This window comes from Nyctibius grandis, chromosome 17, assembly GCF_013368605.1.
Source record: "Nyctibius grandis isolate bNycGra1 chromosome 17, bNycGra1.pri, whole genome shotgun sequence".
In the NCBI taxonomy this organism is placed as follows: Eukaryota; Metazoa; Chordata; class Aves; order Nyctibiiformes; family Nyctibiidae; genus Nyctibius; species Nyctibius grandis.
The window spans coordinates 1815377-1827575 of record NC_090674.1 but is presented as its reverse complement, the minus strand read 5'-3'; the positions used below and the strand labels follow the sequence as shown (position 1 = coordinate 1827575).

Below are 12199 nucleotides of genomic sequence, written 5' to 3'. Positions count from 1 at the left end.
GGGGAACGCACGCCTCTGCAGCATGGGCAGAACGGCCAGGCACCGCCAGGAGATCTGCTGCAGAGGGCAGAACACATCTGTCACGTCAAGCAGCAAAACCAAACAACTGCAGCCTCACTCGTATTTTATTATTTTATCAAGTTACAGCTGAGGGAGCTGGGGGTGTTTAGCCTGGAGAAGAGGAGGCTCAGAGGTGACCTTAGTGCAGTCTGCAACTACCTGAAGGGAGGTTGTAGTGAAGTGGGAGTCGGCCTCTTCTCCCAGGCAACTAGCGATAGGACAAGAGGACACAGCCTCAAGCTTCGCCAGGAGAGGTTCAGGTTGGACATTAGGAAGCATTTCTTCTCAGCAAGGGTCATTAGCCATTGGAAGGGGCTGCCCAGGGAGGTGGTGGAGTCACCATCTCTGGAGGGGTTTAAGAAAAGACTGGCCATGGCACTTAGTGCCCTGGTCTAGTTGCCATGGTGGTGTCAGGGCAACGGTTGGACTCGATGAGCCCAGAGGGCTCTTCCAACCTGGTTGATTCTGTGTGAAACTGTTGAAAAGGGGTAGGTGGAAGACCAAATTTTACTCTCTGCTCAACAGATGAGCAGCAGTAGTTTATCAGACTATAAATACACGTGTTAACACAGACACTTCTCTTGAGGGTACAGGGAGGCATTACAGATAAGCTATTCTTGCGTTCCTAAGAAATGATGAGTGACTCACAGCTGTGTCCTGGTGACCCACCACAGTAACCAGATACTAAATATACAGATCACACAGACAGCCAAAACCTCCACCTAAGTCTGAATTTCAGTAACCTACTATACTTCAGATGTGTGACATCCTGTCTGCTTTAATCTGCACGGTTTAAGTCTGACCACCTAAATTTGTTTTTTTTAAAAAAATATATTGAAAAGGTAAAAGATATTAAAAAATAAGCTACAATGTTGTTAATAAAATGTAAAAAGGATAAAGTTGAGAGGACCAAACCCAAGTGTTTGTTATAATGACAGCCTGAAGAAAGCTTAATTGCACTTAAAACAATGCTGGAAAAGTAAAAGACTGTAATAAAGATATTGATACATGCCTTCTTTCTGCCAGCATTTCATAGAAGTCTCTGATATCTTGACCCGTTTTCTCCATGGAATGATAAAACGCCAACTGACTTTCTCGATTGGCGAAGTCCACCTGAAAAATAAAGGGTAAATCACGTTCAGTGAGAGAAACATCCCATCTGGACAACATCTCACTGTCCACTGCAGCCTGAAGATGGAAGCAGAACTGAAAATGGGGATGATAATATTTAACAAAAAAAAAATTAAACGTTTCTCAGGCCTGGCCCTACACATCCCCAGGAATAAAGGCTTTTCTCTCTCAACTCAGTGTAGCTGCGTGGAGCTACGTAACTGACTGGGGGATGTTGTAGCTGCCAGACCAGAGGCTTCTGTTCAGTAAAGCAGCAGGAAAAATACACATTATTATCGTGGTATTGACGTTTTTAATACTAATTGCAGTTCCAAAGTCCCCTTCATCTCAATGCAGTGCTACAGCAGGTCAGTAATATTAATCTATTTTAGACTCCACGTTATTTGCCTGGGGTTACACAGCAAGGCAAGAGCAGGGATGGGAAAGGAACCAAGCCTCCTAAGTGAAGCTCCCTATTCTAACTGCTCAAAACATCAGTTTTCTAGCCAAGGGTGACAATATTAAGAAGCTAATGGCATAGATGATGCAAAAAATTAAGGATTAGAATGGATTTAATTACGTCTATACCACATAATGCAATTGTTTTAACATTCTAGGTTCCTTTTTTAAGAAAAATCAGCCTAGATATCTGTATAACCACAGCAGTGGAACACAGACATACACACAAGATATGAAACTTTTAAATAACCACACATTTTTTTTTGCCTATAAAGGCTACTTATATTCAACCACCACGCTTAGAAACTGCAGCATATCCAACTCCTAACCCAACAGGTGTGAAGTTGCTAGGTTAATATACCAGATGAGAGATCATGCTTGAAATCATTACCCACTCTTTAGGAGAGAAGAAAGGAGGAGGAGGAAGATAATTCAGAGGGCTGGCTGACACCTCACGTCCCCAGTTAGCAGAACTGATGGGACAGTCGTAACAGGTATTACCACATTCACCCAAATCCAAGACATCCCTTAAACATGTCAAGTGTTGCTCCAGCAAAAAGTATTCTATCTATTTTTTTAAGCAGTATTTTTAATTATTATTTTTTAAAATCTGTTACAAGGAAGGAGCTGTCATCATAAGAGCAGATTGCACGCTTGGGATGCTGTACCCCACAGCTACAGTGTGCAAACCACTGTGGATCGCCTCGGCCAGGTCAAGAGCCTGGACATCAGCATGGAGCAGCTGAAATGCAGCCACGTGTTACCCTGGAAGAACTCACACCCTCAGATTTCACTTTTCTAACATGAAAACGGACAAAAGTTTGCCTTGGACTCGGGTAAATGAGGTAGTAACACGGACACCAACACTCAGAGAGACAAGTTCAGTGAAACAAACGGCAGAATACTGGAAAAGGCTTTGTGAGGTACCCTGACAGCTTGATAAGCCGAGTATAAAAAAAATATTCAGCCTTTGATATCTGGGACATACGTGTCATAGAATCACAGATGGTTTGGGTTGGAAGGGACCTTAAAGATCATCTAGTTCCAACCCCCCTGCCATGGGCAGGGACACCTTCCACCAGACCAGGTTGCTCCAAGCCCCATCCAACCTGGCTTTGAACACTGTGTCCCGCTAAGTATCCCCTTTGACTGGCAGTCTGCAATGCCAGCGCTGAAGGGATAAGGCCTAAATACAATTTGTTTCTCTTTTTTTTTGTTTGTTTTGTTTTGGAGGTCATTCTGCACACCTTAATTTTATTCCCACCGATTTTCCTCCCCTTGGTCTCTTTTACAGCTGCTTGTGCATATTCAATCTCATTGTAGAGAACCAGGGCCATGCCTTTTAAGCGGTCAAACACCACCTGTAAAAAACAAAAAAACAAAACAAAAACCAAATAAGAGCCTCATCCACAGGACTTAATGTCAGTCCCAACAAAATCCTAAGTCATGAGGATACCAGTAAGAAAATAATTTTTAGCAAGGTGAATTTCCAGGCTTTTCTGATGAGGCATATTGTAATGAAGAGACAATAAAAGGACACGGGACTGCTTTGAATTGTGGATATCGTGGCTTGAGGTATATTATGCCTTTATTTTGTTTTTCTGTATTTTACTTTTAATTTTTGTCTTCGGTGACTGAGTTTTGTAGTTTCTCTTTGTTTACTTTTAGTTTTTGGAAAATTTTCCAATGTGTTTTAGGGGGGAAAAAAGGTAAAGGGAACATTTAATCCCAAAATGGAAACAGTTTTTGTTATCGCAGTCTGCAGTACCACTGGTCAGTTGCTAAAAGCCCAGTTTCCAAATATTAACTTCCTTTAGCAACATCAACTTATTATTCAAGCAACAACAGCTACAGTAAAGAATGTCAAAGCTGCAACACAAACCCACAAAAATCCTTTAAGGAGGCAAGACCCTCATGCTGAGAAGATCTGCACACGTTGCTTAACTTTAAGCACGGCGATGCCCAAGAGAAGTAACACGGGACAACTCACGTGCTTAAGTTTAAGCACGTGCATAAACCTCTCGCACCGACCCTCAGGGGGGTGGGTAACGCGCTCCCGCTGTGTGACACGGGTATGTTGCACCATCATTGACTTTCCCTCTTCTGTTGTCAGCGTGACCATCCTAACTGCTTTGAAAAAGTCATTTTTTGGTCTGATGGAAAAAAAATAGAGCTATGTCTAATTATGTAATTAGCATGCATGAGTGTAACTACGTAATTAGACTGTTCTCCAATGTTAGCCTTCCACAGAAATTTTGTTGGGGAGAGACTACAGCACAAGAGCAACAAATGGGCTTCCAACACTCATTATCTCGGCTCGTTCAAAATACTCTTTTTTGGTTTGTTTTCAGAACACCAGAAGCGACTGCTCGACGTCTCGCATCACCAGGATGCAAAGCTACGGAGCCCTGTCGGCCAAATTCCACCCCAGAGAGAATTTATCTACCTGAGCTATAAAGCCCTGGACAGTCGGGGTTGAAAGGACAGGATGGGAAGAAAAGGAAGACAGTAACAACTTCAAAGCACACACCAAAGCCTCCCACCTACCTTTACCACAGGCCCGTATCGGCAGAAATGTCGAGTTAAATACTGATCCGTAACGTTTGTAGAGAGCCCGTCTAACCACACGCAGTTTGTAGGCATGCTCTTTCCAAAACCCAGCTGAACACAAAAGGGCAAAACTTCCATCAGTACAATTCGCAAGCGTTAAACCAACCGAACAGAGCACGCCTAATTAAAGGGTTATTTGAAGAAAGCTAGTCATTTGTATGGATTGCCTAAAATTAGCATCTCCGCGCAGGTGCAAGCGAGACAAAAATCAACTAGCAATTAATGAAAATAATTCTGCATGCTTAAACAAATACAGTGTTTGACAACATTTGTTTCTTCTACAATTTGAACGCATCTGAACAGCGACAGGTTGACAGCTCTGGTGACTGACAGCCTGTTTGTCATCAGTACAGGCGCAGCTTCCCAGCACGGCCTCGCCAGCCACGGACCTTCAAGGCCAGGGAATGTCAGTCTCCAAGTCTGCTCAATCCTGGGGCTCCTGGCTGAGACAGCCAACAGAAATGCTGATTCATCCCAGTTATGGTGGTGGTTGAAAGCCATCATGTTCTAATCCGACCTTTGCATTAAAAAACATCTTTCTATCATAAACTACCCTGCTACAAAATATCCTACGATGCTGTAAACAAAAGTAACAAGGAGGAGACAGTCCGCGGGAAGATCTCCTTACCTTGAGCCGGTTATTTCCAAGATATTCCCCATCCATCTTTTTAATTGCTTTACACACACTTGCAATATCACAGTACTGCAGGAAGGCATACTGAGGAACACCGTTCACTTTCTTAATGTCGATATCCTGGGGAAAAACACAAAGCAGAACAAGGGACAGTCAGCAACGGGTTGAAAAGGATGTTCCACAGACTTCTTTTTGAGAGACACATGGCACAGCAAGCACTCTTTAATGTTTTCTTCAGAGAGGGGATTTAAACAATAGTAGACAGTTAAAACTTCACTGTTCTGCTGTATCTCAATGGCAAAAGCAAATCCTCACTGATGCAGGGAAAGCTCTTCATAACGTAGATTTGAAATTCAGCCCCGCAGAAGCAAGCCTGACCTGACCAACAAACAGTGGCTTTCGTTTGTTAATATTCTGTCCAGAAGAGACAACTCAGTGTCAAAGAAATTCAGCTTAATTTTCGCTCACAAAGGCTCAAGAGAAAACAACCTGCTCCCACCCTCATCTCTGAGCCAAGAGAGGTTTCTTGTCCAAATAAACCTGATCCATCCTGCTCCTAGAAAAAGAAAGTGATGCTGGACTCGTCTCTTGAACCATCTTGGCACTGATATGGCAACGGCAAAAAAGATCTTCAACTTTTATCATGGCTGCTGTTTGATTCTAAGCCACCACAGGCCCATTCAAAAGTAAGCGCAGTCACGAGAAAGCTACGAAAGCCTAAGAAAGGCTGATTTGAATCGATTTTAAAACCCCAGCAAGCTTGGAGCTGACATTTGGTTAACATTCAGGCTCAGCACCAGTACTGGCAAATGTACCGAAAGCCTCGGAAAAAAACTCATGATATTATGATTCATTCCGAGCTGAAAATAGAAGGTGGAGTGTTTTATTTGTTGAAATAGCACAAGTTTCCTTTGTGAGCTACATGCCAAGGCCAGCACACGAATTTAAGCACAAACGTTCCAACATCCAGGACAGACTAATTTCATGGTTAATAAATTTAGGTACAAGGCAGCAGTTTGATACGGTCTCACCCAAGAGCTCTTTATCAGGGAAAAGAGAAGTAAACAGGGAGGATTTACACAACGATTAGATTTCTATAGCCCTGGCCTAATGATTTAAGTGGAATACTACAGAGGACAACATTTCCAAGAGTCTGAAGTAGCACTATTGCAACCGTGGCAAATTACACTTGACCACTCACTCTGGGCAAGCAATTCCTCCTGACAGACAAATAAAATATCATTACTTTGCTCATTACCCACCAGAAAGGTTATAAAGCTGGTCCCTTTTGCACCTGAGCTTGTAAGTTTTCATGGAAATTCTGCAAGGCAGCGCTCCTGCCGAATTCTGACCGATTAATAACGTTGACAGGACAGCACTACTTCACAGAAAAGCCAATTTACAAGACAACACGCTACTACTGATGAGTATCTTTATCAGGACAGCTCTGCTGGTGTAACGTTAGAAAAGGGTTTAAGCAGCAGACACTGCATGAATTCATAAATCAGTGTTGAGTTCAAGGATAGAGCAGAGGCTGGGTGCACAAGAGCTGCCAGACATCATAAAATGTAAATTTTATAATTGTCCACATCGTCTACGGAAGCACGCCTCGCCTTCTTTTCGGAGGGAAGTATGTATGGGGTTCCTGGTGTGTGTGACTGATACCTCAATGGTTACAAAAATATTTCAGAGCAGTATGAGTAAGACACAGCATGTTCATAAGCAGCCACAGCTACCAGTGAGGCCATGAACTAATCAGTGCTGAAAGCCCAGATTCAATTAATTAAACTGAGCGTGGATCGTTACTTTATTTTTCTGGATAATTTCTCTTAAATGTGATATGGATACAACTGGGGAGGGGAGGGGAGGAGAGGAGAGGAGAGGAGAGGAGAGGAGAGGAGAGGAGAGGAGAGGAGAGGAGAGGAGAGGAGAGGAGAGGAGAGGAGAGGGGGATGACTGCTGCTCTGTCTCGTTCAGATACGCCTGCTCAGCTGCAAACCCCAATCCCACGTGTGTCATCACTAATCCATCTGCTCTGTGCCCCTCCTGCCCCACTGTCAGGGCACAGACTGTGCCAGCTGATGGCTGCTTCCACAGGCAGCAACTCAACCTTTTGCTTCAGAAATCAACAGGAAACTGAGACTTCACAGAGCCGTACTGATGCAACATGAAAATAACACCAGGCATATTTACATCCCAACTACCTAGTCAGGCTCTTCTGCAAACGCCCTGAGCTAGGAGAAGACACATTCCTGGTAAATGCTCCTTGGACTGTTTCTATTCAGCTCTCCCCTCAATACACGTGTGCTAAGATTTCACTCTAAACACAAAGGAAAGCTTTCAGGTATATTCCAGCAAGGAATGACTCAGATTATTCTATAAAGACTGAATTATCTGTTATTGACACTACGATTTACCACTGCTCGTAGCATACTACAGGTCTGTACAGATCGAAGGGGCGATGACACCCTATACAGCACCGAGAAGTCACATACCACTATGCCACCAAAGCGCTGAAAGATGTTGCGAAGGTCGTGGTAGGTGGTTGTCTTCTCCAGGTTGCCAATGAAAAGAGTTCTCGTCGCTTTCGGGTGAAACTCATCTATCCTCTCATCCAAAGGACGAAATTCATTCTCGCTTTCGGTTTCTAGAAGCAAAAGAGAGCAAGAAATTTGTAATGCACGGGGGTGTTTTTCATGTGGGTTTGGTTCACGTAGATTTGTTTGTTCAAGTTTACTTCCTGACGTGCAGATATGATCTGAGTGAGAGTAACCGATGTCTTTGACAAAAATCCACAGTGCTACACTTGTGAATCGTTATTTACTGGCAATTTGAAATCTCTGCATCACACCACTGGGTGAGTGCTGAGGAATCTGAGTGTCCTCAGGTGAAAGGGAGCTGCATTCTCCACCTGCTTCTCTAGATTTCCTCTTTTAACAAGTATTAACGCCTGAATGCGTGAATTCAAATAAGGCCTCACTGTACTTGAGGAAGAGCACATGGAAGAAGTTTGTTTTCACAAATCAATTTTTAAACAAGCAACTGAAGTACAGACTGAAAACTTAACCATGTGCTCAGTGCTATAGTTCTCACTGGTCAGGCTGTGCTGCCTTAGCCTCAAAAACGCAGCCATCGTTAGCTGTTTTAATTAAAAGCAGAAAACCCAAGCCTGTGAGGACTCAGTGCTACGTTTATACCACCCACTGGCTTCTGCTCCACTGAGACATAGAAGATGAAGTTGTTTCTTCCAGCAGATCTCACTGTTTGAGAGGATGGCAGGTTTCCTTCTCTAACACTGGAACTCTCTCCCTGTTTGAACTAAGAGCATCCACTCTTCTTGCTCTTTATTCTGGCATATTTCCCAGTTTCTTTAAATTATGTTCCTGCAGTTTTAATACATCTTACTTCTATGCCACCTCTTTACAACAGCCTGTGAATACGCCCAGAGTGGTCAAGCACCCAGTGCAAGAAGGGCATGGACCTTACCTGGTCCTATCCAGGCTGTGACTTCAATCTGCATGCCAAAGAAAAGCTTTCCTTTCGAGGCATTCAGTGCTTTTTCCTGGTCCTCCTGCTGTCGGAAGAACACCAGTCCATACCGTTCCTCAGAGGCCCCATGGATCTGCACTGACGTCACCTTTCCGTACTTCTTGAATTCATGGAAAAGTCCATCTTTAAGGCTTGTATCTAAACCAACAAATACACATTAGTACCATAAAAACATATCTTTTACCAATTTAATAGCACCACAAAGGACGTGAAGACATCTGATCTTCCTTCTGCAATGTGACTTCACCCAGTTTAACCTGAATCTCAGTGTTCACAGAAATGCCCTTTTAATTTTGGGTGTTAATTTTACCCATGTCAAAAGCTTCTGGTTGACCCTTGTCTTTGCCTTCATTTTTAAACCCAAGAAACTACACGGGCAGGACTTTACATGGCTAAAGCTGGCAGTGTATGGTTATTCTAAGAGACATCCAATTCAAGATGAAGAAGAAATCAACAGTGTTACTTCATGAATAATCCCACATGGATACTGCGTAGAGCAGTTTTCCAAAGCTGGGATGAGGCAGCTGCAACGGAGATTGAAGTTATTCAGAAAGATAACTAAGCAGATTCATGTGATTTTTCAAAATCTGACTCATGATCACACGTCTGCCTGGGATCTATGGGGCATTTACCTTGGCGTTGCATCACTTCAAGGAATATTACAGAATAAAATCTCTAGAAAGCACATTAACATCGTGAGGTATTCTGCTCACAAAGCTAATATATATTATTTTAATTCAGCCAGTGCCTTTGTACCATGAATTATGTTACAACTGTTTTATAAATGATCCCATGCTGTTTTTTTCTGTGGGATCTCTCCCGCAGTCAGCACAGGGATCATCTGCACTCCTCAGTGAGTGGTTTCTTGCATTATTTACCAGGCAATATTCAATGCCATTACGAATATGCTCATGGGTGTTTTACAGCATTCAACACTGCAACAGAAAACCCCGAGTTTTTGTACTACACGAACAAGAAACTGAGACATGGTGAGAATAAACGGTCCAAGTTTTAAGTGAAAAATTTGAGATGGTTCAGGTTTTTCCCTGGGGAAATCCACGTTACCATTTCAAAGCACCAGCTCCAGTAGCTTAAGTGCTCAAGCCCAGGAACTCCAGTGAGGGACTTGCAGCATTTCTCACAGATGGTCACTAATTAAGCAATTTTCCCACCGTCACACAAGACCCAAGGCAGAAGCAGAAAGAGAATCCCATCCTCAGAGGCAGCACGCGGCTGCCGTGTCAAAGACATGAGAAAGGTTATTTAACCAGTCCCTAACCTGCTTCCTATTCCTTTTTTCCCCTATTTCACTTTCCCAAGTGAATTTACCTGTTGAGCGTACTGGAAGATTTTGAACCTTGATCCCAAAACTTTTCCGGGGTTCATCTTTCTCCAGAGATGGAAGGAGCTGGGACGCAGGTGCTGGGATGGCTGTCGACTGAACCGATCGTGCTGGGGACTCATCACTTGAGCTGCTGCTGGAGTCACTGCTGTAAACGGCGTGAAGGAAACCACAGATGAGTGCACGGAGATGCAAAGCGCCCAGAGCACACGGGTATTTTAATTAAAAAGCAAAATATCACAAGGTTTTGCTCATCTACAGGCCTTCCTCTCTGCTTTGCCTGATGCAGAAAATCCGTAATACAGCCCAGTTATACGCAGGAATTTAGTCATTCTACAAATATTCTCCTACAAAGCCCTCAGAGGAGATAGTGGGGAAATGGAATACGGGTAAAATGTTACAAGATCCTGTTACACTCTGTGACAATGGCGGAGATTTAATTAAGTGTAATGCAATGTTGTATCAGCTTCGGAGCTGTGTGGGAAGACTGGAGAAATACAGAGAGGGCACACAGGTCTGGGGAGCCTGGAAATCCCTCCCAGCGCTCTCACATACAAAAAAAAAAGAAATATTATCATGTTCCCAGGCGCGGCTGTCAATCCGAGTCAGTCCTGGAGTTCCCCTTATTGCCTCTTGAGTACCTTAAAAAAAAGATCTGTCCCTCTGACAACACAAAAATCTCATGTGAGAAAATCACGGCAAGTTTTTTCCGAGAATAACCTGGGCTGATGTGTACGAACCAGCAAACACTACTTGCAGGGTCAGCCTCAACGGCCAGCTTCAGGGTAGGAAGCATTCAGACCCAAGAACATCTTTTTATAAACAATAATTACAGCAGAACAGGATTTGCATATTAGATCATAGAGGGAGTCAATCTAGTCCGCCGACTCTTGACGGCGCAGATCATTAGATGCTTCGCAGGAGAGTAAGAAATACAGAGAATAATGTTATTAAAGCGTGCCCAGTGGGGACACGTCATCTTCTTCAGCGGCTGATTTCTTCCCCGAGGCATGAGGGCTTATAACATCGCTAAAAATAATTTTGTCTGACATAACCCTGGAGACTCTCATTCTCCATTACACGAGCAGCCTCCTAAAAAATTCTGCTGGAATTTTAACTCGGAGGCTGGAGGGGGGAGATCTGCCACATACAAAAATAACCCTGTCCGTTTAAAATTCGCTGCTTTCAATTGAATTTTTATGTTTCTCTCCACATCGCATCAGAAACGATAAGCAAGTTTATCTTTTTCTTATCTTAAATTATTTCATAGGCTTCTTATATTCCCTCTTTAGATTAAACCATTTAACTTTTTCCAGTCTTCTCTCAGGGAACCCATTTCAGGCTTCTCATCATTTTCACAATTTGATTTTGTGACCCCTTCCTACTACATTCCTTTTTTGCGGGTGTACAGTTTAAATATAGCACCAGGGTAGCAGTGACGGAGTCATTTTTCTTACAACATTCCACAAAACTGGTTTTCTTTCTGAAGATCTTGGTGTAACGAGAGCTGTGGCACATTACTGAAAGCCCCTGGGCTCTGTCCCCGTTGTATTTGGAGGCGCAGAAGAGAGGGCAATCTCTGTCCCAAAATACTTACAAACAATCCAAGGAGGATATAAAAACATGCCAGACCAAAAGAAAACAAAACAAAAAAGGTCAAAAATGCAGAAGTAATAATAAGCATGAGAAACTCTCCTCCCAGTGTCACCCTCTCATTACAACCCTCCCGGTCCAGTTGACATGGAGCCGTTTCACCCGTTGGTGCCTTTCCCACACACTCTCCTCCTACTCCTCCGTCCCCGGAGGAGGAAGTTCAGCGTCGCTTTGGGAGAGGAGAGAAAATAAAGCCATGCCAGAAAAGGAGTGAAAAAACGAGCCCTTCCTCCTGCCCTCCGCTCCTGAGGCGGGCTCTGCCCTGCGCTCGCCAAGGGGCAGCCGCCCTGCACCACCCGACCTGTTATTTCATATATAAATAACGTTTCCCCTCCTGACCTACAGCCCCTTGTGTTTCTCAGCTCTGAATTTCCTACCACCGAGATGTCTGTTCACAGCCTCATTTTTCTTCTAAATTTATAATCCGCCTTTCTTTTTGCCTCACCTACATTTCTGCAACCTGCTTTCGTGCCCTCTTCATTAAATAAATGATTTCATTGCTAAAAGGGAAGCACGCTGCAATCTTTTGCCCATTTATCCCATTCCTCTGCCTCCTACCCCTCTGCCAACTCTGGCAATGCTGAATCACCTCAAGTCCTCATCAAACTGAAGTTCTTCACTACAGCATTTTGGGAAAAAGAGGACAAACCCGGCCCCACGCAAACAGGCCTTCAGGAGTCTCAAGGGGTAACATCAGCAATCGCCTGCTACTACGAAATAAATTGGCAAAGAACAGAGAAACTTCTTGTAACATACAAATATAGTCAGAGAACATGTGTGGA

At 43.6% G+C, this 12199-nt stretch overlaps 1 protein-coding gene across 16 annotated transcripts in view; it reads right to left on the bottom strand.

Moving 5' to 3' along the window:
* The window catches only part of SPEN (spen family transcriptional repressor), a 77649-nt gene that overhangs the window by 14160 nt on the left and 51290 nt on the right, over window positions 1-12199 (bottom strand). For 14 of the 16 annotated variants that reach the window (XM_068414530.1, XM_068414525.1, XM_068414535.1 and 11 more), the window contains 7 exons: window positions 9752-9912; window positions 8360-8560; window positions 7369-7520; window positions 4868-4993; window positions 4177-4290; window positions 2877-2990; window positions 1073-1173 (listed from right to left, as the gene is read on the bottom strand). In XM_068414530.1, coding sequence (XP_068270631.1) covers window positions 1073-1173; window positions 2877-2990; window positions 4177-4290; window positions 4868-4993; window positions 7369-7520; window positions 8360-8560; window positions 9752-9912 — 969 coding nt within the window. The remainder of the gene's footprint in view (window positions 1-1072; window positions 1174-2876; window positions 2991-4176; window positions 4291-4867; window positions 4994-7368; window positions 7521-8359; window positions 8561-9751; window positions 9913-12199) is intronic. The other 2 variants (XM_068414536.1, XM_068414539.1) reach the window with 2 other exon arrangements.